This window comes from Melopsittacus undulatus, chromosome 4 (genome assembly GCF_012275295.1).
Source record: "Melopsittacus undulatus isolate bMelUnd1 chromosome 4, bMelUnd1.mat.Z, whole genome shotgun sequence".
NCBI classification, from domain to species: domain Eukaryota; kingdom Metazoa; phylum Chordata; class Aves; order Psittaciformes; family Psittaculidae; genus Melopsittacus; species Melopsittacus undulatus.
The window spans coordinates 112,037,690-112,065,654 of NC_047530.1; the positions used below are offsets into that span (position 1 = coordinate 112,037,690).

The window sequence follows — 27,965 nt, forward strand, 5'->3', positions numbered from 1 at the left end:
GCTCTGTCGAGGTGTAATAACAAATAACATCCTCCTGAGTGGGTCTAGGTCATGCTGAACACAGGGGAGGGCTGCTTGGTCTGGCTGCCGGGTACCTGCTGCCTACAACTGCCTTGTGTCCCATGGTGTGCTGGGTGGGTGCTCTCCCCCTGCCCACCCCGGTGCTGACAGTGGCTGTCCTCTCCCTCCTTCCAGGCAAGGAAGAAGATGTAGAGGGCCGGAGGCGAGGCCGAAAGCCCGGAGCGAGCGCTGGGCCGTGCGGCATCACCATGTCCAAGAAGGGCTCCAGCGGCCGAGCGCGGGGGGAGAAGCCGGATGCCCTGGCCGCACTGCAGGCTGCCAATGAGGAGCTCAGGGCCAAGCTCACCGACATCCAGATAGAGCTCCAGCAGGAGAAGAGTAAGGTGTGCATCCTTCCCTTCCTTCCTTTAAGGCACAGCCGGTGTCCTGGGCGCTCAGCACTGTTTGCCTCACTCGATGGCTGTACACGAACAGGCTCTGCAGGACACACAAGGGGCAGCCCCTGTGCTGGAGGTGTTTAAACTGTTCTGATTGTATTTAGAAGATGCCTATTGTAAAATCATAAACTGGGTTGGAAGGGACCTTAAAGCTCCTCCAGCTCCAACCCCTGCCACGGGCAGGGACCCCTTCCACTGGAGCAGCTGCTCCAAGCCCCTGTGTCCAACCTGGCCTTGAGCACTGCCAGGGATGGGGCAGCCACAGCTTCTCTGGGCACCCTGTGCCAGCGCCTCAGCACCCTCACAGGGAACAGCTTCTGCCTCAGAGCTCAGCTCAGTCTCCCCTGTTCTGACAGGTTCAAGCCATTCCTCCTATGGTACAAAGAACACTGACAGTGTGGGTGATGCAGTGACAGAGCTGGTGGTGGGAGAGGCGAGCGGTGAGGATGAGCAGGACGGGCGCTGTGCTTCCTCCCACCATCCAAAGAGAAATGAAGTTGAAATATCACAAAGCTAAATGCCAGCAAAAGGTCTGGAAACCCAAACATCTGCTGGGAGCAGATGGGAGGATCACATGGAGGACCACATGGTGGTGAGAGCTATCCTCCTCCTTTGCTTCCCCCGCTACAGCTTCCTCTAGTAAATATTTACCTATTCCAGAGGAGGCTCCATGGAGGGGTTTGAGTGCAATTTGTGTTCTTCACAGGCTCATTCATCTCCACATTTACACTGATTTCACTTGGATTTTATGCTCAAACTCCTTCAAACTGGCTGCTTACAACTCCAGATGTATGGCCACGGGCCCCAGCTCTGCCTCCTGCTCCCATCACCAGTGGTCCAGGAGCCACCACTCCCATCACTACACTGTGAGCTTTGGAGGCTGGTGCTGCTCCAGCCTCAGCCTTGAGAGCTTTCAGCCCCTTCCAGCGAGGGCATGAAAAGTTTGTTTGCCTTTCCCTCATCGCCTGAATCAGTTTCTACTGCTCAGCTTTGGGGTTTTTGTGGTTCCAGGATGTTAATAACAACATGCATTATCTTTGCCTTTTTCTGTTTATTTGCATCATTCTTAGGCAGTGTAGAATGTGATTCCAGTTTTTAAGGAAGCTCATTATGTGTGTGTATATATGCACACACACACACAAAATAACAAAATAGAATATGTATTAAGCCTGTTGTGAAGCAGCATTTTCAGTTTTAAAGCTGAGGACCCTCTTTTCCTTCTCTGCTCTCTCCTACCACTTCCTATTGTGGCTTCTTTGCAGTTTATGGTACGGTTTTCAATTCAAATGCCATTTGGCTCTCCTGTGGTCAGGTAGTTGGTTATTGTACCGAATGATTCATTGCTTAAAAAGCATTTGGTGAAGTGCAGGTTGTGGATTCACAGAGCTTTCTGTGCCATGCGTACGTGTGTGCGCACGGTGCAGTTTGGATCCATGTGCTGGGCATGCTGAAATAACAGCTTAAAACCTCATTTCTCATGGATGCTTTTGGGATGTGCTGTGAGAGCTTCTGCAGATACCCAGCTGAGGAAGAAAGTGGGGACTTGGACTTACCCAGAAGATACTGGCTAATTCCTAAATGTGTGTTAACTTAAACACACATCTGCTCCTAGCACCTATCACACACCTTAGTCTGCTTCCTTAGCAGATGCTTCCTGTCGTGTCTGATCCAGGTGGTCTATTCACCCAGGCTTGTGCTTCTTGCATAGATTTATGATACTTACTTATATTGTGTTAAGTCAGGGTTTTTAGGGCATGGAATTGAGCAAATTAACTTGTCGATAAGATTGTAAGGGATGTGTTTATGTTGTGGTTTAATGAGGATGCTAAAATCAGCATTGGTGCCTTGACTGTCATCCTCCAATCAATAATTTGCAATGTGATAATGACACTTTTTTGCTTCTCTTTTTCTAAACACACAAATATTTCTGCTTCTGCTGCTTCCCAGTGAAGAAAAGGTCTTTTCTGCACATTTGTCAGCATCTTTTTCTCATTTGTTCCTTATTTTCACAAATTTCTTTTTCCTTAGAAAATGTATTGACGTTCTCCATAATGCCACAGTTATCTTTCCCCTGCACAGTTTGGTTCTTCAGTGCTCTGTTTGTGAGGCAAGCACAGGCATATTCTTAGCAAGGCAACCTAATTGTGTCAACTGAGGAAGAAAAAGGCATATTTACTGAACAGCATTGACTGGAATATGAGTTCCAAATAAACACTTCAGTAATGAAATACAATGTAAGAAACAGACACTTCTTAATTCTAGCATTTAATTGTGTGCACAAGCTGTTTGATAGGTGGTTTAGGGCAGAACAGACAGCAAGCAGGCCTGTACTCCCTGGTCAGAGCACTCCTGCCCAAAAGAGAGGGTCAAGTCTGCAGCCTTGTCCACGCCATGGCAAACACACATGTGGGAGATGTAGAATCACTTCTTCAACCTGAGTCCTTCTGCCCACATTGGTGACTGTGTTACTGAAGATCCTCACAAGGTACCCACCAATCCTGAGGCCAGAGAGAGCCGCAGCAGTTATTGAGTGTTAGCCATTGACTGTGAAGATGCTGCACAGGGTTTGTAGCATGAGTTTGCTTCACACAAAGTGCATCAAGAAAGGAAATTGCTCTTTCCTAAGTCTACAGCATGAGGGCCCTGAGGCAGAGCTCAGAGTGCAACCTGGAGCCTCCTTAGAAAAGGGATCTTTGCTATGTAATAAAGCACTGGATCATAAAGGATGAACAGAATGCCGGATGTGTCGGTCAGCTTGTGATGATACTGACCCACTGGGTTGAGCCTTCACTCTAAGGCACAGACCTGCAGCACTGAGGTCTAATACTGTAAAGTGATCTGTGCCACTTTAAATAACGTGGTAATCATGTTTTGATTTCTCCTTCTAGGTCAGCAAGTTGGAAAGGGAGAAAAACCAGGAAGTGAAGCAGATCAAAGAGCACGAGCAGCATAAAAGCACAGTGGTGGTAACAGAGCTCAAAGTCAAGCTCCATGAGGATAAAATGAAGGAGCTCCAAGCGGTGCGAGAGACGCTTCTGAGGCAGCACGAGGCTGAGCTGCTGAGGGTGATAAAGATCAAAGACAATGAGATCCAGAGGCTGCAGACGCTCCTGAGCGCTGTGCGTGATGGGGCTCCCGACAAGGTGAAGACAGTGCTGCTGTCCGAGGCCAAGGAGGAGGCCAAGAAGGGCTTCGAGGTTGAGAAGATAAAGATGCAGCAGGAGATCTCCGAGCTGAAGGGGGCCAAGAAACAAGTGGAAGAGGCTTTGACCATGGTCATCCAGGCCGACAAGATTAAAGCAGCGGAGATCAGGAGCGTGTACCACCTGCACCAGGAGGAGATCAGCAGAATCAAGAGGGAGTGTGAGAGGGAAATCCGGAGGCTGGTACGTGTTGTGTCTGCATCTCTGTGTGTCCTGCTATGTTATTGATAGTAAGTGAAGGCTGTGCTGGACACAGGTGGCTGGGTGATGGGCATGCAGACTGGAGCTTGCTTTACATCTGGTTTGCATTCACTAACTGAGATTTCAAAATGTTCTTTGAAAACTATCAAGGTGTTTTCTAAGAAACTTTTCCAGCCATATAAGTGCCTGTTTATGTTCCTATTTCAGTGGCCAGGAACAGGCCTTGGGTTAGGGGAAGTCTACAAAACAGTCATGTTTATGGGCCTATGTCTCTGTTTCCCACTATTTGTTCCTTGCTGATTCCCCTTGATCCCTCCCTTTCCTTGCCCTTGCTGGTTCCCATAAACATCCCATAATGAGTTTACACAAACCCAAAATGCCTTCTCTGCTGCACCTCGTAGTGAGTCCTACACCCTGTAGGTAGTGACCCCTTCACTCAGCAAGGTGTGCAGGAAGGGGCTCCCCTCTGTGACCCACCTTGGTGGCTTTCCCCTGGAGCTGGTGCTCCTCACCCACCAATGCTCATCTGGTCCTCAGGGGGATCAGCCTTCAAGCACCCAGTTGAACCCCTTGAGTCTCAGGTGCAACAGGCTGAGCCTCAAAGGCAATAATAGCTGTGTGCTTATGGCTTCCGAGTATTCCTCCAATGCCTTTGGAGACTGGTTGGAGAGATTAAACTGGATCATGGTGCTTGGATAAGGGGGTTGCTTCTATGGACAGGAAGGAGCTCCCTCAAGAGGGAAGGCTGTGCATGAGAGCCTGTCAGGCCACCAATGCTTCCTGGGCTTTAGGATGATTTCCTCTTCACTGCCATCCCAGACTCACAGTGTTGTGAGTGCTCAGCTGATGTGCAGGACCATGTCCCTTCACTGTTGCTGCTTTTCCCAAGGACATGGGAACAAATGGGTCACCCATGTTCTTGTGATGCATATTTTGCATCTCCTCTCAGTATTCATTTGATGTCACCATGTTTTTGTGTTTGCCATGATTTTTATAGTGTTCAGTGTTTCAGTATAAAATCAGCCATGTCTCTTTGAAGTCATTATCCCTTGGCTATGATCCAAATCCATTCAGACCCTCCTACCCCAGGGGTGGTGCGGTGCTGTCTGTGTCTGGATGAACCTGCTTGAGAGAGGCCAGAGGAGGCCATGGAGCTGCTGCGAGGGCTGGAGCAGCTCTGCTCTGGAGCCAGGCTGAGAGAGCTGGGCTGGGGCAGCCTGGACAAGAGAAGGGGAGACCTGAGAGCAGCTCCAGTGCCTAAAGGGGCTGCAGGAAAGCTGGAGAGGGGCTTGGGACAAAGGATGTAGGGACAGGCCAAGGGGAATGGCTTGAACCTGCCAGAACAGGGGAGACTGAGCTGAGCTCTTAGGCAGAAGCTGTTCCCTGTGAGGGTGCTGAGGCGCTGGCACAGGGTGCCCAGAGAAGCTGTGGCTGCCCCATCCCTGGCAGTGCTCAAGGCCAGGTTGGACACAGGGGCTTGGAGCAGCTGCTCCAGTGGAAGGGGTTGGAGCTGGAGGAGCTTTGAGGTCCCTTCCAGTACACACCATTTCATGGTGATAACGCAGCACAGTGACTGCACAGCTCCATTAGCCCATGGGGTGCTATGTACCTTTATTTAGCTGCCCATTCTCTCAGACTTTAGGTTAAAAGATTTTTTCTCCTTATAGATTATTTTATTTTTATCAAGAGGTTATTAAAACAATTTAGAACCAACTGATCTATTGATAGTGCAGCAGCATCCTGCAGGGTAAGTACTTCCTACTCTAAACAGACATTACCAGCGGCATTGATTTAATACCTCAGTGTGAAGGGACGGCTAATGTACATCCTAAATAAACTTGCTGCGTTCCATGGGAAGTCCATGCTAATGGCCTCTAATGGAGAAGCTCTAAAACAAATGTGTTCTTAGTTAGAAGGAAGTGGGTTGACACTGTGCTTTCTAAATTGCCTTTAAAAATACAACTTTTTAATTCCTCCTTGAAAGAATCTGATTCTCCAACTGTAGTAATTAAATTACATCATTTTACCAAGCCCTGAGTGCTTCCTGAATGACTTCAAGTACTCTCAACTCCATTGACTTGACCATAATTGATTTCAATGGGAGCTGTTGGCTGCTGTACATCGAGGCTGTTGTGGGAGAAAGGCTGGTGCCACCTAAAAGCTCTGCTCTCTGTGCCTATGAGGCCATTCTCAAACACACTGCGACTGAAAACCAGGGCTTGTTTCCCTGTATAAGGCAGGAGCCATCAGTAACTGAGGTCACTGAGCCTCCCTGGGGCTGCAGTGACACAGAGACACAGAATAGCCCAACATGGGCAGGTCTCTGCAGCCCACAGAGCAGTGGGGATTGTACCTCTGGGTAACAGCCACGGCACCCATCCAGTCCTGAATGATTAATGGATTCCCATTGGGAGTTTGAAAGCTCTGATTCATGTCCCATGCATTGTTAGTCACTGTAATCGAGGGCGAAGTAACCTTTGAGCAAATTCTAACTTCATGCTTATGCAAATTCTGCCTTATTTGTCCAGTCAGAACAGAGCAAGACAAGTTGTACTCAGTCAGGTTTGGCTTTGCAACGATACACACAGCTCACACTCCTAAAGGAACCAGTTTTCAGGAGCAAAAGCCTTTAATCAGGTGGTAAAGGGAACTTAGGGGTTCTTTATAGCTGGAATGGGCAGCAAATCATGGTTTCACCTGCCCCACTTAACATCCCTACACAGAACAGATGAACACTGCAGCTCCCTCAGTGTTGCAGCAGTGATGACAGTGCAATGTGGAGGTTTGCAGATGGTAGCAAGGGGAGCCCTGTCCATCAGTGCCAGTCCTTTCAGCCTGGACAAGAGAAGGCTCCTGAAGGGGAGACCTGAGAGCAGCTCCAGTGCCTAAAGGGGCTGCAGGGAACCTGGAGAGGGGCTTGGGACAAGGGATGTAGGGACAGGCCAAGGGGAATGGCTTGAACCTGCCAGAACAGGGGAGACTGAGCTGAGCTCTGAGGCAGAAGTGAGGTGAGGGTGCCCTTAGCAGTGGGTGATGCTCCTGCATGGACACCTCATTCCCAGCACTGGGTGTGTGGACCAATGGGCACTGGTGTAACAGGAGGAATCCTACTGGTCCCACACCACCAGTCCTGCAGGGTGAGACCGGGCTGTGCTGCAGCCTGGTGGGATGTGACCATGGGCCATCACCTCCTCCTGCGAGTGGGAACTTGTTCCTTGGCCTTTTGTTTTCCTACTGTTACTAATGCAAGGAGGAAATGTGCTGAATCATGTTTGCCAGTGAAATGCTTCCTTCCTTTTTGCTCCTGCTACAGTATTTCTGCTGGGTAATGGGCTGCTGCCATCGTTGTTTTGCATATTTCATGAATGTGAATTTAATCTTATGAAGGAGAACTGTGGTTGCCTTTGTTGTTTATGGAGATTATGTTTAGGGTTTTTTCTGGGAACTGAAATGCTGTGAAATGTTTTGTGTTTTCTCCAGTTTCTTTTTTCCTCCTGATTTAAAGCATTGCCTCTGTTGTAACACATCTTTGTTTTCACGTGAATAGGGATCAACTGCCCAATATTCTGCTTATTCTGAACAAATAACCATTTGATGATGTATTAATTTTCATCCCTTTAGATTGCTGCCTGATCAGATATTTAGCAGAAACACCCCAGGAGGCATTTCTGCTTCATTCAAAGCTCATAGATCATTGCCTCAATGGAAATTGTTGAAAGCACCTTTAGATGGCACCCAAAGTACATGTGAATTGCTCTGTTGCTCTAAAGGAGTCTATATTTTGCTTAACAGCCTCCATGCAGGTGCTGAGTTGTCCCCTGGATCTCTCTGGGCTTGTAGCTCAGTTCTCCCTTCCTGCAGCCACCAGCAGGCAGGACCTTGGGAGCAGGACATGACTGTCCCCCATGGCTGGAGCAGGGTGATGGGGCCACCCCTCTGCCGCAGCAGGTCCCTGCTGTGCCATGGGGGCATCATGTCCTGACCCACTGTATCCTCTCCTGCGGAGTTTATCCCACTGCAGTCACCCCCTCTGTCCAAATGCATGCCATGGAAGTACTTTCCCAGTACCCTTGCTGGGAGTGTGTAAACCACCACCGCTTGCTTCTCCCCTGGGTGTTTGTGCAGCATTGGAACACAATACTGTGAGAGGTCTGTTAATGCACAGTGTCATTCTTTCCAGGTTTGCAGGCAAAGCTAGCAAAGAAAAGTACCAAACGCAGCTCTCACAAGGCAAAAGGTCCTCACCTCAAGCAGGCCACATTTTAAAACTGCTCATTTCAATGAAACATGTAAAGTGTCAAAAACCTATGGCAAAAAGCTTACCCATTTATGGTGTCTGAAACCAGATCAACAGACATTTTAGAGGCTGTGAATGACTTCTTTCTTCCTCAGGATCATTATCTGCCAGCAGGGTGGCAGCCCTGTGGTGTGAGTGTAATTAATACTTTCTGGTCATGTATAATGTATACATGAGCACTCCAGAGGGAAGAGCTTGGGGTTCTGTCGCAGTGCCGTGTATCAGCACAGGCACAGAAGATGTGGGGCTGTGCTGGGTGATTTTCCATTGCTGGGCAGGGCACTGACTGTCCAACCTGACCCCAAGGCTCCAGTGCCAATGCCAGCACTATGCTGCAGGCTGGTGAACTGGGATGGGCTCCATGGAGATGGGGACTTTAACATTGCAATAGCATCCAGAAACATCCAAGTGTGCTCTCCCCTGGAAGTATTCCTGGAGCACTGGTGAATGCAGCATGCCTCATCCCAGGGCAGTGAGCAGGCAAAGAGGGCAGAGGAGCACTGGGGACAGCTGGACCTTTGTCATTTAAGTACTTACTGGCTTTGTGTGATGTGTATCACGCATAAGCAAAACCCGTCCTGGGAAGGGGATAATGAAACAAATTGCTCACGTGGGAGACTTCAGGGAGAAGAATTAAAGAGCTCCCATTCTGTCTCTGTTTTAAATGAAAAGGATGTTCAGGTTTTGATGGTTTTCATTCAAAATTATTATTCCAAAGTTTCAAAGGATGGTGTCTGAGCAAAATGCTGCAAAATGATTCAAGTATCTGAGTGAACTGCTCCAAACTGTGATATCAATATTGTGGCTTCATTTCTTTAAAGATACTCTGAAATGCTACTAAGAGCATGGGTTACTTCCCAGTCATCTTAATGAGCTATTCCTGCTGAGAAGAGACTTTATCCTGGGTAACCTCCAGGAGAAGAGCAGTATTCCAGAGTTGTTGAACTGATTCATCTCATACGTGCTATTTGCAAGTGATGCTGTTGTATTTTCCATGTGGAGGGCTGCTGGCCCTGGTTACCTCCTGTCTGGCCGCGCTCGGGTCGTCAGATGCTGTGTTGTTGTCAGCCGCTGCCTCGTGTGATTGTGTTCTGTTCTCCTTGTAGATGGAGGAGATTAAGTTTAAAGACAGAGCAGTCTACGTGCTGGAGAGAGAGTTAGGGGTGCAAGCCGGGCATGCTCAGAGACTGCAGCTCCAAAAGGAGGCTTTAGATGAACAACTTTCCCAGATCAAAGAGGCTGATCGGCATCTGAGCAGCCCCAAGCGGGAGCTTCCTTATCCAAGTGGTGCAGGAGACGCTTCAGACCATTCGGGAAGCCCCGTAAGCACTTTCACGTGGTTTCACCTACACGAGCGAGGAGACACAGCGACAAAAGGGCACCGAGTGACAATCTTGATGAGCAACAGCTTTCCCATAGCTGTACAGGGAGACCCCAGGGTCAAGATCTGAAATGAAACCTTGTTATGGGAGAGCTTTTGCTTGTCTGTCGTTGTGTTTTCCGGTTGGTTTGGTTTTGTTAGCAGGGGGAGTCGTTCTGTCCTCTCTTCCTCACTGTACCATACTGCTGCCACCTGCCTGAACCCCACACTTTGACACAACTTTGCTAACAAATGATGCAAATGCATTTCTAACAAGTGATGTATGTGCGTGAGCTTCCGGAGCTGCTAACAAGGACTTTGAGAGCAGATGTACAAGGCCAGTTGACAAGGGGAACTGGGGGAAGGCAACTGGTGCACAAGAGCCTCTAGCTCAGGGTTCCATGCAGCAGTGCTCTTGCTCTCCCCAGCAAGGGAATCCAGCACCCATTAACCTGTCCTCTCCTAATTCTCTTCTACAACAAAACATCCGAACATGAATTTTTAGCTGCCCTTTCACAATAGCTTGTTTAATGTAACTACAGCACCTCCTGCTTCTGCCTTCCTTTGCTCACATGCCCCCAACCACTTGACTGACCTCATACATCTGACGTGTGCAGATTCCCTTCATTGCTGATTCTCATCAAGATTTCTTTTGCGACAGCCTTAGTTTCTCTCAGTAGAAGCGTAAAGACACAGACAGGAGCAAACCAACCTGGTTTATTCTTTGTCTCAAGCCTCTCCTGCACCTGTTGAATGAGGAACCAAGACCTCCCAAAAGAGCCACCACCACTGTGGACACTAATTTGCTTGTTTCAATTTGAACTCCACTTCTGCCAAACCTGAGAACAAGCCCTAGAGAAGGGGAAGGTCTGTTCCGTTCCCGAATAGATGTAACTTCTACCTATATTCCTGCTCATTTATAATTTGATGTAAGCATTTTCACTCAGATAAAGTGGCTTTATGAGTGACCCTTTAGAGCCCCATAAGGCCACAGCTTTATGGATGAAGAGCTTGTGCAATGGTAGAATTGCCTGGATTTTCCCCGCTTGTACCCCATCATTTTTAATACCTTTTTCTTACAAAAGGTCCTCAGAGTGGGTGATGAGTCTGAAGCTCTCAGTTCAACAGTGGCATGCATTGGAAACACTGCCTCATAGTGGATGTTTTCTTTTCTCTTTCCATGTTTACCATTTATGACATCGTATTTGCATATACATACTTCTGCATTTGCATACTTTGTTCCATTATTCCCACCTTTCCATTGGTCTCATCCCGCATCTCTCGGGGGCTGGTTAGGTTACATAGGTTACACTCTGCCCTGCACAGTTTTGGAATGTTTGGATTTGGGATTAGATAAAGTTTGAGCTTTGGAAAACTTTGGCTTTACGTGTGCACTTATGAGCAGTTATTTGCAGTTGATCTTTGTTTTAGGAACAGCAGTTGGATGAAAAGGATGCCCGGCGATTCCAACTGAAAATCGCGGAGCTGAGTGCCATCATCAGGAAGCTGGAGGACCGGAACGCGCTGCTCTCGGAGGAGAGGAACGAGCTGGTGAGTGCAGCCCTGGCTGCTCATGAATGTGCTGCTGTGGCTGTGCCTGGCCCCAGAACACCAGGGTGTTTTCTGCTGGGCTCCTTGGAAATCACTGCAGGAGCAACTGCCTCCTCTCTGGGCTATTTGGATGCTGGAGAGGGACTCTTTGTCAGGGACTGTAGTGATAGGACAAGGGGTGATGGGTTCAAACTGAAACAGGGGAAGTTCAGGTGAGATCTTAGGCAGAAGCTCTTTACTGTGAGGGTGGTGAGACACTCGCACAGGTTGCCCAAAGAAGTGGTAAATGCTCCATCCCTGGCAGTGTTCAAGGCCAGGTTGGACAGAGCCTTGGGTGACATGGATTAGGGTGAGGTGTTCCTGCCTGTGACAGGGGGTTGGAACTGGATGATCTTAAGGTCCTTTCTGACCCAGACTATTCCATAATTCCATGATTCTAAGATTCTATTATTTGGTGCTGTGCCACACCACACTCATAGAATCACAGAAAGGTTTGGGGTTGGAAGGGACCTTCAAGATCATCTGGTTCCAGCCCCCTGTAGTGGGCAGGGACACCTCATCCTTGCTTGTATAACAAGGAATTTTTAAGATGGTATCAGCTGGAGTTATTTTTATCTATTTTCAAATAGAAATGCGTTCCCCATGTGGTGCACTCATTGCAGAGATTGAACATCTCATGAGGGAGGAACAACCTGCTTCCCAATGGAAAATACCAGTTCTGCTTTGCACTGGGAGGAAACACTGCTAGTGTGACAGATAAAGAAAATGATGAATGTATCTGGTGAAAAACGTTATCTCCAGAGGTGTAAATTCTCTTTATCTTCCAGTTGAAACGTCTGCGAGAAGCTGAAAGTCAATATAAGCCCATTCTGGACAAAAACAAGCGCCTTAGCAGGAAGAATGAGGAACTGTCACATGCCTTACGTCGAATGGAAAACAAGCTGAAATTTGTGACACAAGAGAATATTGCAATGGTGAGTGTGGTGCACTGGAGGAACAGGTTGGTTGATGCTCACAGGGCTGGGGAGTCAGGCAACATCCCAAGTCCAACAGAGAACCTTCCCGGAGGTGCTGAGATGCTCTGTGGTGCACTGGTTTGTGGCTTGAGTGTTTTGTTTGACACAAAATGTTTTGGTTTAGCTTTAAAAACAAATAGTTATGACGTAAAGAAGCTGCATGAGCTTTGTGCACTCTGCTCAGCTCCCACCTGAGCACAGGTCACCCCACCTCACCTCTGACTTCTGTGCCAAACCTCCTCCTCATCCCTAAGAAATTTGCCCTTGTGAATCCTCCCTTAGATATTGCTAATGGGTGATAGGTGGTAGCTATAGAGGTAACATTGGTCCCAGCTCTGAATTCCTCCTGCAGGATTCACAGTGCCCGGCAGCATGGAAGCACACATGCAGCCAGGCTGCTGCTATCCCCCCCTTTGGCAGGCAGGTTTGATGGCCCACATCCTGCTGCTTGCTCAGCAAAAGGGCAACAGGGCTGCTGCCAGAACTGCCATTGGGTTGGATGCATGACTAGCTGTCAAAGGAAGGGTTGTGCACTGGCCTTTGGCAATTCCTCCTGAGCATCTCTCTTCTGCCATGTGGTTGTGTTTTTAGAGGCAAAGAGCTGGAACAATAAGGAGACCAAGCTCTTTGAATGACCTTGACCAGGAAGAAAGGGAAGTTGATTTCCTGAGACTACAAGTTATTGAACAGCAAAATATCATTGACGAGCTCTCCAAGGTAAGAGGTAATGCTGCTGCTCCCCTGCGAGCTCAGCTGGGGCTGCAGCAGGACAGGAGGCCTATGCAAGGGGAGCATGGGGCTCCATGGGCTAACAGCACAGCTTGGTCGGTGGGGCATGGTAGGCATCTCCATGGTGAACATAAGTTATCTGTAGTATGGTATTTGGGAAGAATCCCTTCAGTCTACATTGCCTTTGCATGACAGAACCGTTGCAGCATGCCTAGGAGATATGGATATAGAGGGAATGTCAGAGCTGCTTTAGCTGGAGATAGCATCAGGGCTAAAGACCGCTGTGTACGAGGGGGTGTTCTGCAAGGCTGTGCTTGGGGTTTTGCTTCTGTGTTAACATGTTTGCAAAAAGAACATACTGAAATCCTAATGCTCAATGTTCCTTGAGAAAATAAATACCTTTTTATTGAAGTCTGTACGTTTACTGACACTATTGCATCCTTTTTCATTAGACACTGGAAACTGCTGGCTATGTGAAGAGTGTCATGGTAAGAACGATGTTAACTTCGTCCTCACCTTTACATGCGATTCCTGTCCATGAAAGCCTGCAGAGTGTGATAATATTTGTTAGCATTTACATCCCTGTTAACAAGCTAAAACAGTGCTTTTCTCGGCATAGATGTTGTCAAGGCCATAGCAGCAAAGCTTGCATTGCAAGCAAAGCAGTATTTGATTTTCTGCTATCACTGCTGCAGATGTCAGGATTTGCCATGGGGCTGATGGTGGTGGCACATTAGCAATGTCCCACAGTGTCATCGCATCCTTTTGCCACATGGTTAAAAGGAAAAGGTACAAGGGTTTCCCTTTAGAAGTTTTAAACCAGTCTGTGAGTCTCTGGTTCTATTTTGAGGCAGTGGCCAGTGCAAATGGTGCTATTTCTTGGCTGCTAGTACTGGTATAGTTAAACAACAGCTCTATAAACAGCTAACATATGTATCTGGTTCTTTCAGGAGCGTGATAAGCTGTTGAGGTATAGGAAGCAACGGAAGAAAATGACAAGAATTCCTAAGGTGAGGAAAGAGGCTTCTATTAAGGTGTGTTGATGGGCATGGGCATGCTGACATCCTGGGGTGCTCCATGCACCTCAGAGACAAGGGAGGACGTTGTCCTCAAGGGTCTGCAGACAGGTCGTGGCCTTCAATTTGGTCATGCAGTTCAAGGGCATTCATAGCCTGGTTGGGATGTTCAGAGAAGAGCTGCTGGGGACAGGGAACCGTTTGCACTGCACATTGAGAGCATTTGCATGTGCTGCCTTTACCAGAGCAGTCCTGGGGGACCCCGGGGCTGTGTGAGTGTCTTAAGAGGAGACAGATTTCATGAATTAACACATCTCCAAACGATGCTTTAATGGCACTGCCTGGAAACACGTGTAGGCTGTAAATAATTCATGACAGAGGTTAGCATCATGCAGAACTTGCTGGTTACAGGAAGCATCAGGCAGAGCAAAAGGAAACAGAAAATGCTGGTTAATGAACACTTGTCAGGATGTTAATATAAATGTTAACTCTGTAACAGCAATATAAGGTCTAACGTCAGGGACCTGAGAGCAAGCTGTGCTCTGTGTATGAAGAACCAGCTAATAAATCTATAACTAACAAGTTGTGGCCAATGTGAGATAACTCCTTCACTCCTGCCATCCTGCAAATGGCAACCAGGCCTTCAAAAGAGCCACATTTTGACTCCTTCAAGAGTCATCCGCTGCAAATTCAAACAAGCAACCAAAATCTAGAAATGCTTTTGTAAATCAGCACTGAAAAATACCTCTGGAGCTGTGCTTGAAGCATTGTCTTTGGGTTTCAATCAGTTAATGGTAGATTTGTCTTTACCACCACTACCCTCGTGCCTGTAGACAGGAGGCAGTTTGGAGTGGGAAACTGGATCTCTTCAACCTGTACAATCATTGCTGTGGTGATCAGCTTCACATCCCCCAGGAGAGCAGTTTCAGCAAGTCTAACTTGCCCTGTGACAGTTGCAGTAATGGCAGGAGGGACACTGGAGGTGGCAATAGTCTCTCACAACCATTTCAGTGCACAGCTCCCTCCCAACATGGAGGTGCACACCCAAAGTGAACAGAGTGCTCTGAGCCAGAGAAAGCTGGAGGAGAACGCATCAGAATGCAGGGAGTTGAGGTTCTTAACAAGGCAGGTGTGTTCAGACCCAACAGAGGAGCAGGGTTTGGCCGTGTGTCCAAAGCCACCACTGTGCCCCAGTGCCCCGGGCTGGTACAGGCGATGGCACCGCTGCGGTCAGTGACACCTTCTCTCTGCCAGAAGCCGGTTGTGGAGACGTTCTTTGGCTATGATGAAGAAGCTTCCTTGGAGTCCGATGGTTCCTCTATCTCGTACCAGACTGACCGCACAGACCAAACCCCTTGCACGCCTGAGGATGACTTGGAAGAGGTACCCATCAAAACCCCCTGGTGTTTGTGTTGAAACCTCTCCGCTAGTTTTTAATGGCATTCCTGGGCTCTTACATCCTTCATCTGTCCCCTCTGACCAGAAAATGAAAACCTAATGTTCAATATTGTTTAATATGTTTAATATTGTGTGTTTTGGTCAATATCCCTCAAGTCTCCAGTAATTTCACAACCCTTAACCAAGCTGTAAATGTTATATCCTAAGAATACTACATGTAGAATGGATTTATAGGTTAGAGGTCTAAAATGACTGAGCAGTTGGACAGCCCTGGGAAGATCTGTTCACACTGAGGTTTACTGCAGGTTTGTGCATGTGTAGTTTGGTTCAGGTCCTTCTGTTCATCTTTCTGAGCTCAGCCCAGAGCACAGCCTTGAGCCCTGAGGTCTGTGTTTCTGGAGGAGAGATAACACCCCCAAACCACTGTCTCCAGATGAGGGCTGTCCCTCCTGAGGTTGTGTCTGTTGGGAAGGCTCTGAATGCAGAGTGCAAAGGTAGCTGGTGATACACATCAAAGTTACTATTGCTGGTATCTTACAGGGCTTCCCTACACACACGTTCCCAAGTACATGTCAGATCCCTGCACTGTTACGTGTTTCTGTGCTCAACAGGAATCTTGTCATGGACAAAAAAACCCCTGATAATGACTCTTTATGGATATTATATTGTATTTATACTCAGCCTTATTATGGTTGCTGCCTGCAGTTCTTCATGTGCCATTTCACCTGTTCCATGCCTGGTCAGGAGATCTGTTAAAAGGGAGCCTAAAGAATTCTGATCTCCCTCATCAAAGATACATGACTGGTTATGGGGTGTGTGCTGCACTGCAGGAGACCCGGGTGTATTTCTCTCTTGATCCCTCATTCCTGTATTGACATGTTCCCTGTTGAACAGTACAAAGTGTCTGCATGCAGCCAGCAGTGTAATTGCTTTCATGTCGAATGCAATATTCTGGTCAGCCTGACATGAACTCATTCAGTGCTGGGTACTGTAAGGAGAGTGAGGAAGAGTGAAGGGTTCTTTTCATGTCAATGTCATCATTGCTACAAGTATTAACTCTAGATTAGTGTTTTAATGCTTGAGTGTGGCTGTCAGGCTCGGCTTGGAAACCTTTTGTTGTTTTGAGAAAGTTGTATTTTCTTCTTTAAATGTGATGACTTTGCCTGCTACAGTAATAAAGGGTGATTCAGTCATTAGTGTGTGACAGGGATGGCAAGCTTTACCTTCCCATGGCAGAGGAAAGTATCTTTTTTAGTTCCAATATTGCATTTTCTTTATGTAAGTGTGTGCAAGAGGTGTTTATAGGACAAAAGAGAAGCAGTTTGAGGACACATAACTGAGATCCTCAGTACTGTGCTTCCCAAATTGCATTATAAAAGCAAGAATTTTGTCATTTTTTAGAGGAAGTAAATACTTTTACTGTCATTGCAGAAACAAAGGCAACAAGTACAATGCATCCTTGGTTTTAATTCCAGGGCATGGCCAAGGAAGAGACAGAACTGCGGTTTCGGCAGCTGACGATGGAGTACCAGGCTCTGCAACGAGCATACGCCCTATTGCAAGAACAGGTCGGAGGAACATTGGATGCAGAGCGAGAAGTTAAGGTCTAAATGGCTTATATTACATGAAAATAAAGGATTGTCGTTGTATGGGGGTTTCCACTTGCACTTGCTCCTTTATGTTTGTTGGGTAGGACACGGCCAGGCTGGGTGCTGGTGGGAGCTGCGGGGTCTCTGTCTCCAGCCAGCCCATCCTGGTCTGCTGGAGGAGCCACTGTTACTATGGTTTTGTCTCTTTACCTCTGATCAGTCTAAGAGGAATCCAGAGGGATTTTTTTATGGGAAAACTTTAAAATTAAGCTCCTCTATAAAAACCTAGGCCATCTGTCTTAAATATACAGTGCTTGGTGCTGAATTCCTTCTGGATTCTGTGGGATTCCTCAAAAAATGTTTAGAAAGCTTCTATCTGTGATTCTTTTTCTTAATTCAATTGCAAAGTGTTCTATGTTCTTCTGCCTGCCTAACTGCCTCCTACAGCCCCTGGGGCTGCATACACCTGGCATAAAATCATTGAATCCCAGCCTGGTTTGTGTTGAAGGGACCTTAAAGCTCCTCCAGCTCCAACCCCTGCCATGGGCAGGGACCCCTTCCACTGGAGCAGCTGCTCCAAGCCCCTGTGTCCAACCTGGCCTTGAGCACTGCCAGGGATGGGGCAGCCACAGCTTCTCTGGGCACCCTGTGCCAGCGGCTCAGCACCCTCACAGGGAACAGCTTCTGCCTTAGAGCTCAGCTCAGTCTCCCCTGTTCTGGCAGGTTCAAGCCATTCCCCTTGGCCTGTCCCTACAGGCCCTTGTCCCAAGCCCCTCTCTGACAGCCAAACTCCTCCAGCTCAATGTCACCTTTGCAATAGTATTTTGACTTTGCTAGCTCTGTAACTAGTCTGGTTTTCTTCCACTGAATAATTCAATGAATTAACTGCTAACTTCATCACAGTCTCCACTGGTGAGCACCTCTCAGCCATCCAGATTTAGCAGCATCCCATGTCTCCCAGCAGCCTTCCTGTTTGGCCATCATGGATAGTCCCATTCTTGAGTGCCCCAGTGCATTGAAACTGACATTCTGACAAGCACATGCTCTGCTCTGAAGTTTTAGTTACTGCATAGGTAAAGAAACTCATCAGGAAACAAGATATGCCCGACCTGAAAAGTACCTCAATTCCACTTTTTCCATAGTGAGACAAAAAGAGAACAGTGCAGGTAATGCAAGCAGATCAGACCATATTCATTCTAACAGGAGAAATACCAAATAAGTGGTTTGAGGAAAGAAAATGTTCTATAAAACAATCTTTAATGAATAAAACAGCTAATAGTAATCACACGTACTGTCCAGAAAGCACGTCTAGGAAGGTGGTGTGTATTTAAATAAGCATGAAGCTATAAGTATAGTAAATAATTACCGTCAGATAGGGCACTACATGCATGCAGAGCAACTCAGTTGGCCAGTTTGTAATGTTATATGTGTAGAGGCTGTTCTGAGCTTCTTATCTTACAAAAAATTAAAGGAAACAAGTGTGCCCAGAGCTGTGGCATTGTCATTTTAATGTGTTTTCATGGAGAAAGGAGCCTTTGCATGACACTGCCTTTCTTAAAAGCCCTGTTCTAGCTTAGGGAGGGCTGCTGAGTGCAGGCTGCTATAGCCAGCTGAGAGAGGCCATTCACATGCCCTGATGGGATGCTGCTTATGTCCATCCTGAGTTCAGGCTCAAACTGTCTTAGAGGCTTCTTTCTATGATGAATGGCTCCTGCTGTGTGCTGCAAACTGATTCTGCCACAGAACTTTAAACCCCATTGGTTAAAAGTATTCAATGTTTTCAGTATTTTCTGTCCTCATGTTGGCTTTGGGCTGTCACAGAAAGTTTGATTGATGTCTTTTGTCTTTTCCCCTCATATCCCACAGACACGTGAGCAGCTCCAAGCAGAAATAAACCGCTCACAGGCTCAGATCCAGGACCTGGAGAAGGCCCTCGCGGAGCAGGGGCAGGTAACGCCTGTGGCCAGACCCCCGATACATAATGTCCTGGGGTTTATATATTCATCAGACTAAGAAATTAGTTTAAAAACAAGGTTTATTTTGCCTAATAATCAGAAATACATAACTTATTTTCAGTGTAGTAGAAATTCAATAGTAGATACATAGCTAGATATATCCCTTTTAATGCAAACTAATGTTTTAACCTAAAAGAGGTTCTTAGTCACTGGAGTGTTTCTATTCCATTTGTATACTGCAAACTATTAAAATAATGGAAAAGTTCAGCTTAGGAAGTTCTTTTTGTAAATAATGGCATTGCAGTTTCATATGCAGCATTATTCTGTCCCTCTATCTGCATGATTTACTGCAGTGCTTGCTGCTGTGTTTGTGCTAACCATTGCCAGCTTCACCTGCAACATTGGTCATTTCTTTCTCAAGGACATGAAGTGGATTGAGGAGAAGCAAGCGCTGTATAGAAGGAACCAGGAACTGGTGGAAAAGGTAATCAATGTTTCTATTTATGTTATTCAAATAATATTTGTTGTTTAAAGGATGCAGAAGGTGCAGTACTTTAATCTGTACCACACAGCTCTGATGGAAAGAATTAGCGTATAATAAGATGATATGTATAAACCTGCCAGGAGAAGGGGGTTCTGGCCTTCCCTGTTGTCCCTTACATGTTTCTGGCCACCTCTGTTAACCCATACAATGTTCATGTCACTAAGGATGGTGGCTCTGGAGAATAGCCCCTATTCCCCATCACTGGTGCCACATGTCCCTGCTCACAGTGACCCCATGGTCAAGGCACATGGATCTCGAGTGACACTGCAGGCAGTGCTAACCACGGGCTCCTTGTTTGCAGATAAAACAGATGGAAGCTGAGGAAGCTCGCTTGAAACATGATGTCCAGGATGCGAAGGATCAGAACGAGCTCCTGGAGTTCAGGATCTTGGAGCTTGAAGTGAGCACGTGTTGCAGCCCTGGTTCTGCCCTGGTTTGTGTGAGCTCTGGCTGGGGCACTCGCCCATATGTACTGTAAAGAGTTATATTGCCCTGAATGAGAGCAAAGGGTTTGGGACAAAGTGCTAATGAAGGAGGAAAAACATCCCAAACACCCAGGGATCAATGCCAGTGCTCTAGATAGGGTGTTCTGGCAGTCTTGCTACTTAAATCATTTAACTTCCAGTAGGCTGGCTCATGATGTGGATACCCATTTACCATACTCTGTCTGTCCTGAAAATGCAGAGAGATGAAACCTGCCCAGATCATACATGGGAAAGAAAAAGTGAAAGCAACTTTTGTTTTCATTGCCAAAACCCATGGGTCTGTTTCACCTCTTGCTAAACATGCAGAGGAGGAATCGTGTGCCCCAGGTTGCTGAAGTTACTCCACTGAGCCTTCTGGTTTCTGGTGTATTATCCAACCTGTACAAACAGAATCTATAACCTCTTGGAAACTGTGTTTAAATTCTCCAAAGAGAGATTAACAAAGCAGACACTAGTAAGGGAAATGTAAATACTATATTGTATTAGATGTGAGTGTATAGGGTCATGGAATCCCAGCCTGGTTTGTGTTGGAAGGGACCTCAAAGCTCCTCCAGCTCCAACCCCTGCCACGGGCAGGGACCCCTTCCACTGGAGCAGCTGCTCCAAGCCCCTGTGTCCAACCTGGCCTTGAGCACTGCCAGGGATGGGGCAGCCACAGCTTCTCTGGGCACCCTGTGCCAGCACCTCAGTACTCTCACAAGGCTTCTTCTTTTGTTCAACTTTTGTTCAAATCTATAATGTAGTCAAATGATAGGGAAGTGATCATGGTTGGAGCCCAGTGAAGCAGCATGGTGGGAAAATGTGAGCACTGTCAATATTGCATTGATAGTATATGGCTGATCCCCTGGGCAGTGAGGTGAGGTCTCCATCAGCCCCAAGTGCCATCACAAAAGCACTAGATCTGGCTGGAGGATGGCTCTGGCTCCTGGCTCTTAGTGCCAACAGACCCAGGGTGCAGAGGGAAGGCTCTGTGTGAAATAAAACCACCCTGTGGCAGCGTGGCTTTGTGATGGGCTCTATTAGAGCAGCCCTTTTCACACCATGTTCCTCGGGCTCTCTGTGGTCGGTGTGGTACCACCGTGGGTATAACCAAACAACCCTTGTCATTGCAGGAGAGGGAGCGGCGATCGCCTGCCATCAACTTCCATCACGGCCCCTTTACAGAGGGGAAAAGCCCTCTGCAGGTGTACTGCGAGGCAGAAGGTGTAACGGTGAGGGACCCTCCTGTCGTGTTTTCCTTCCCCTCAGGGAAGCTGGGCGCTCTGTTCTGACTCCTGCTTTTCCATTTCTCTCTTGCTAGGACATAGTAGTAGCAGAGCTGATGAAAAAGTTGGACATTTTAGGGGATAACGCCGTAAGTGTATGTTCCTTTAATAAATTGTGCATGCTTTGGTCAGTGTTAGTCCTCATGTGAAGCTAGCAAAGCCTCCTTGGGTTGCTGCTGCACAGCCTGCCCTGCAGCCTAAGCACGGGGCTGTGAGCTCAGCATTCCCTGGCTCTTCATGGGGTGGTTATGGGCTCCTGGCAGTGCCATGCGGGATCCTGGTGTCACAACATCGCTCTGAGTGTTCCAATGCTTTGGAAAGTGTTTTACATTGTGTTCAGTTTCTTCTGGCCACCATCCCCACAGGCTCCTTTGTTGCTTACTCTGCCTCTGCTCTGCTTTGCTTTGGCATCCTAGCAGCTCTGTGCTCTGCTTTTGTAAACCCCATAAACCTTTGGTAGCAACCAGGATACTAAACAAAAAGCTACATGAGAAGAAGCAGCAAATAATAAAGCATTTGAAAGCATTTCTCCTTTAACAAACAGAAGTGAGTAATCACACATATCCTTAGGTATTTAAAAGGTGTATAAGCCCTTGTGTATTTGTTCCCGGCACTCCCATCTGTAAGCAAAGCCACAGAGCCTGTGGCTGTGCAGGCAGAGGGAGCAGAGCCCTTGGTCACTGCAGGGAGACCCCATCACTGGCTCTGCAGAAAGCCATCAGCTTCCTAATCATGGGAATGACAGCTCATGGCTCTCTGGATCGGAACAAACGTGGCTCCAGACCGGAGGGATTCCTTCCTCCTGGTGTCTTTATGGTCAGAGTAAGCCCAAAGTTTGGGATCACATACAGAACATGGTTTCCGTACTTTAATGTTTTAAAACAGCAGCAAAACCTGGATTGAAAAGCTGACATCTTCACAGATGCTTTCCAAAATCATGGCTTTGCAACACAAAACAAGGATTGTGTCATAATGTACTGTGCATGGAATGAACTCACGGGCTGACAACTGCATCTCTTCTGAAAGGCACACTGTGCTAAGCTTGGTCTTGTCTTGTGTAACTGTGTTTATTCCCTGGTGGGTGAAAGCAGGCCCAGAGTCCCCTGGTTTTTTGGTAAACGTGAGAATTTTGGAAGAATTAACTCTATGTATGACAGAATTCAGCACAAAAAGTTACACTTGTTTTTACAATGATGGTACAATGATGTTACAATGATGTTACAACACTAATTTTCCTATTTTCTTGTTCCTTGAACATTATTTAATTTCATATTTATTTAATACAGCAGTGCCCAAGTAGTGGATTTATAACAAGACACTGGGATTTGTTGTAATTCTATTCTGCTTTTGGTGCAGAATCTGACCAATGAAGAGCAAGTAGTTGTCATACAAGCAAGGACCGTCCTCACGCTGGCTGAAAAGGTAAGAACAACACATCGAAACCAAACTCATTTGTAAATGCATGCTGTGAGAGCACTGGGCAGCCTCAGAGCAGCTCACCTGGAGGCACGGGTGAGGTGGGTGATGGCTTCATCACCAAATGCTGTGGTTCTTCATGTGAAATTACACTAGTTTTTGACAAAATGAGGGTGACATTCAGGCAATACAGACAGACATTGCTGAGATTTAAGTGTTATTTAATTAGTAAAATGATGTTAGAAGGTAAATGGCTTTGAAATCATGCTATTTTCCATCAATATATATAACAAAATAAAAAGTAATGATAGAGTAAGTTTTCCTCTTTTACTTAGTGAATTTAAGTGAGTAGTTGCAGTGTGTGCTGATAGCTCCTAAAGTCACAGTAAGCACTGAATATGAGGTGTGCTGCCTCTGCCATGTGGGCTTAATCCCCTGCTCTCTGTTTTGTGCAGTGGCTACAGCAGATAGAAGTGACAGAATCTGCACTGCAGCAGAAGATGCTGGACCTTGAGAATGAAAAGGTACCAAGGGAAGCAACCATGGGAGAAGCAGCAGAAGAGCATCACGGTAGATGCCATTGCACTGATGCCTCTTCCCCTGTCCCCAGGAGCTGTTCAGCAAGCAGAAGGGTTACCTGGATGATGAGCTCGACTTCAGGAAACAGTCCCTGGACCAGGCTCACAAGGTGAGGAAAACCAGCTCAATGATGGCATCTTGTTTAACTTCCCTGGTGTAATACACGTGGTCTGCTCCATACAGAAAAGCTCTGCTTTGGACAGGACTCCACATGGAGTGACCCAAAGACTAAATAGGCTGAGTTTTAAACAAGCCCGTCGGTGCTCTGCACTAACAAGGAACTCCTTATGGACAGAGTTCCTTGTGTTTGGGTGAACCTTACAGGATTAGGACCTGAACATTAACTCATGAAACCCAAGTTCTGATGTAGAAGAGGTTTCAGAAAATGACTGGCAAGAAAAGGATGCTTTCAGTAAGTTCTCTTTCCCCTCCAAATTAGAGCTGTTAGGCTGGACATCTCCTTAGATCTTAGGTTCCAGCCTCTGTAACCAGAACAGCTGGAAGCATTGTATGATTCTGTGGACTTGAAATGAAACTGTTTTTAGGTCAGGTTCATCATTAGCTGATCCTAAGCCATTTCAGCCATATCAAAGAATTCTGGTATGGTTTGGGTTGGAAGAGAACTTGTAGTTCCAACCCCCTGCCACGGGCAGGGACAACCATCTCTTCTATCATCTGCTGCCTTGTTTCCTTCAATTAAAGTTCAATACATACTCATGAAAGACACACATTTGCATATCAATGTATCTCATTCTGTCAGCTCCATTTAAATCTCAAGCACAGTCACACTTTCTGAGAAGCAATGAGTATTTATGCTCCTCATTGGATACCTGTTAGCTATTTTGATCACAAACCATTTGGGGGAGCTTTTACTCAATGCATTTTCTGTCTGTAAGGATGATTTTTGAGACTGATTTTGCCGCAAGCTGAGCTATAGCTGGAACCAGTGTCTGTGCACAGCATCCCCATGGCCTCCTCTGGCCTCGCTCCATCAGCTCCAGGTCCCTCTTGTGCTGCTGCCCCAGAGCTGGATCAGGGCTGCAGGGGGGGTCTCAGAGCACAGCAGAGGGGCAGGATCCCCTCCCTGAGCTGCTGCTCACGCTCTGGGGGTGCATCCAGCACACGGGGGGGTTCTGGGCTCAGGCACAAACTGGAGCCAGCTCATGGGGAGTCATTGGGTAATGCTGGCTAGTGTTGAGGCATCACACCATGTCTGCAGGCGAAGCAATAGGCTTTACTCCCGGGCATCAAAGCAGCCTGAAAGCAGGAAGGAAGCTTTGTTCTGCCCTGAATTTAGAGTGGTGACAGCTCTTTTGATTTGTTTAATTCGTTTCACTTCCATGTTTTCTTTGTGCCCCTTGGGATGAGGAGCTGCTTATGCTCCCCACCTACTGCAGCCAACAGGATTACCAGCCATAACCACTGAGCTTCTTGCATGGTTTTCACTCCCTTGGCTGCTGGTGGGGGATTTTGCACTGAGAAACATTTGGCTCACACACAGTCCTGATGCTGATGCTGCTCTGGAGGCTGTGAATTCCCCCACATTCTTCTTTCTTCACAAGTCAGTGTAGTCTCAGAGCACAGCAGTTGTTTAACTGAGGTTTGGGGCCCAACAGAAACCCATGTTTCAAACAGCAGCATTTTATTGAGGCACTGATGGTTAGCAAGGATGTTGGTGGTGTTTTTGGAAGTGAAAGCAGAGTCCTCTGAGGTCTGATCTCATCTTCTCACAGAGGTACCATGGCTGCTGTCCCTCAGCATCACCACCCAGAACTTCTGCCCTTGCTCTTGTAATGCTCCTATTCTTTGGTCTGGCAGCCTCAGGTGGGAAAACTTGATGATTTTTAACCGAGTTATCACACCAGACATCAATAGCATCGTCAAACAGCCCATCCGGAGGCTCAGCCCACCCTAGTGCTGCAGCCGCCTGAGGCCATGGGGAGCTCTGCAAGACCCCAACAGCTTCATGGAGGGTGCACAGAGGTGCCATCAGGGGCTGCTTTGTCTCTTGCTCTGCATCAGACTTGCTCTGTACTGATCGAAACGATTTCCGCTTGCTTTTGGCCTGCATGAAGGACTATCCTGGGTGCTGGGGCAGCAGACATTGCCTGGGTCACCTGCCCTGGGAGCCTGCTGGGCTTGGAGACCGGGGGAAACCTTCCCAGTCTGTTTCCTACACACTGTGTACATCTGGAGGACACATCTGTCTGTGAGCAGCAGACACCTTCTGGTGCAGTAAAACCTCTGCAGCCACAGACTGCAGAGCAGAGCCCAGCTCCTAGATACATTCTTCATGAGCATAGAGCCTCTCAGAGCTGACAGCTCTGCCAGGGAGGGCTGGAAACATGCTCACACCTTAAAGCTCATTGGTACCAAGTGCTGCAAGCACCCAGCAGGGAGCTGGTCCTTTCTGGCTGCAGACAGAAAACTGAGAGACTGAACACTGCAGTTAAATACCTGCAACTCACTAATGAGAATTTAGAACCATTGTCCCTTTTCCCTTTTCATGGAGTCATAGAATGGTTTGGGTTGGAAAAGACCTTAAAGCTCATCCTGTTCCAAACCCCTGCCATGGGCAGGGACACCTTCCACCAGAGCAGGGTGCTCCAAGCCCCGTCCAACCTGGCCTTGAGCACTGCCAGGGAAGTGTCCCCTTTTCCCTTTTCCCTTCCCCTTTTCCTCTTTCTGATTTTTCTCTTGTCCCTTTTGCCTTTTCCTTTTGATCTTTTTTCTCCTTTTCCCTTTTTTCTTTTCCCTTCTTGTTTTATTTTCCTTCTTGCCTTTCCTCCCTGTGGCCATCTCCCGTCTCCATAAAGGAGACATTGACATCCATACATTTTTGGAGAGGCAGTCTTGGCTGGGCCCAGGGGCCACCCCAGGTCCAGTGCTGCTCAGAGCACAGGATCAAAGCATCCTGAAGTATCTCCCCCATGTACTGAGCTTTCCTCACTGTCTGAGCTCACAGCCCCTCCACCATTCCCGTTCCCTTACCAGGGCAGGGTTTCGGTTCCCCACAAACCCAGGCGCGGTGAAGCTGACAGCCTCGTGTTGTTTTTGATCAGCATATTCTGGAATTAGAAGCCATGCTCTATGATGCCCTGCAGCAAGAAGCTGGAGCCAAAATCTCCGACCTTCTTTCAGAAGAGGAGAAGGAGAAGCTGAAGAGTGCTGTGGAGCAATGGAAGCGGCAGGTGATGAGCGAGCTCCGGGAGAGGGATGCCCAGATCTTGCGGGAAAGGATGGAGCTCATCCAGCACGCACAGCAGGTAGGCAATGGTGCCCCGGTGGGGTGAGACCTGGGGTGGGATGGTCCCTCAGAGGGAATGTAATGAGCTGGTGAGCACCGTGGCTGCTCCTGGGTCAGGCTGTGCTTGGCCTTGGATCTGATCCCTGCAAACAGGGCACTTGGGTGTTCCTGAAAGTGTCACTTGTGGTGACAGTCACAGAGGGCTTAAAACCCAACCTGGTTTTCTAGAAGCACAACACATACAATTTGTATCTCCCAAACTAATGCATCTTCTGGGTACGTGTGTATTTGGTTGGTTAATAAATATTTCTTTATTTGACATCTGACAGAGAATTAAAGAGCTAGAAGAAAGAATTGAAGGCCAAAAAAGACAAATAAAAGAGTTAGAGGAAAAGGTAAGGTAATGCAGACGAACAGTTCCTGTATGTGCCCATGACCATCTGTTAATGTCACCCTGGCTAAGGGAACAGCCTCACTTTGTGTGTGTCAGTGCAGTGACTTCATGTGACAGCACCAGGAAACCATCTCAGTGCCCTGAGAGGGAGAGGTTACCAGCTGAAACTGAGTCTTTCCTTCTGCTGTCCTTTGGGACAGTCTGGAACACAGGACACAGCAGGGATGTGGGGTCCAGCTGCCCTGGGAGGGGAGCACCAGAGAGCAGAGGCTGAGCCCAGCACATGTCCTGGTGGAGGACGTGGGACTTCTCCCTCCCATCCCCAGCATTGCACTTGTGGCTGTGCTGGACGGGCTTCCCTAGGGAGAACCATAGAGTGGTCCTAGAATGGTTTGTGTTGGAAGGCACCTCAAAGCTCCTCCAGCTCCAACCCCTGCCACGGGCAGGGACCCCTTCCACTGGAGCAGCTGCTCCAAGCCCCTGTGTCCAACCTGGCCTTGAGCACTGCCAGGGATGGGGCAGCCACAGCTGCTCTGGGCACCCTGTGCCAGCGCCTCAGCACCCTCACAGGGAACAGCTTCTGCCTCAGAGCTCAGCTCAGTCTCCCCTGTTCTGGCAGGTTCAAGCCATTCCCCTTGGCCTGTCCCTACATCCCTTGTCCCAAGCCCCTCTCCAGGTTCCCTGCAGCCCCTTTAGGCACTGGAGCTGCTCTCAGGTCTCCCCTTCAGGAGCCTTCTCTTGTCCAGGTTGAACAGCTGTCACCATCATTAATGTCATTGAGTGTTCTCCAGTCCAGCCATAACTGTTAAATTTTACTCTAAAATTATGCTTATCTGTAACCACCTATTTCTCATGCAATTGCCATGGGAGAACCTGTTCAAGTACAACAGGGTTAAGCTGGGCACTCACCTGACACTAGACCCAGCCTTAGCAGTGTTGCCTTGGGGTTCTTTTGAGGTATCACAAGAATTCAGCTGATCTCTTCCTCCCCGTTCTCCTGAGCCCTTGGCTATCCCTGGGGCAGAGGGTGCCTCTCATCACTGTGAGGGCCATGGGGGCTCCGAGCCCTCAGAGCTTACTCCACACTTCATTCCAACCGAGTTGTGTTGCGCTCTGTCTGTAAGCACAGCTTGTTTCCCAGCTGAGCACACTGTAAACTCTTAACCTCTCTCTTCTCTTCCATTTCCTCCTCTCTTCCCTTCCCTTTTCAGTTTCTGTTTTTGTTTTTATTCTTCTCTTTAGCTTTCATTCTTTGGTCATAG

At 47.7% G+C, this 27,965-nt stretch overlaps 1 protein-coding gene across 4 annotated transcripts; it reads left to right on the forward strand.

The window, feature by feature from the left end:
• The first annotated feature begins 269 nt into the window (after nt 1-269).
• JAKMIP3 (Janus kinase and microtubule interacting protein 3) lies at nt 270-27,965 on the forward strand. 4 transcript variants are annotated; one of them, XM_034062038.1, is made up of 21 exons: nt 270-404; nt 3,347-3,844; nt 9,266-9,481; nt 10,951-11,070; nt 11,898-12,044; nt 12,678-12,803; nt 13,268-13,303; nt 13,766-13,825; nt 15,086-15,214; nt 16,705-16,833; nt 18,685-18,768; nt 19,195-19,257; nt 19,619-19,717; nt 20,915-21,013; nt 21,103-21,162; nt 22,424-22,489; nt 22,939-23,007; nt 23,094-23,171; nt 26,125-26,328; nt 26,639-26,704; nt 27,915-27,965. In XM_034062038.1, the coding sequence occupies exons 1-21, from the start codon at nt 270-272 to the stop codon at nt 27,963-27,965; spliced, it is 2,535 nt and encodes an 844-aa protein (XP_033917929.1). The 4 variants fall into 4 exon arrangements, with proteins under 4 accessions (XP_033917929.1, XP_033917931.1, XP_033917930.1 ...); XM_034062040.1 differs by having other exon boundaries at nt 21,103-21,156; XM_034062039.1 differs by having other exon boundaries at nt 10,957-11,070.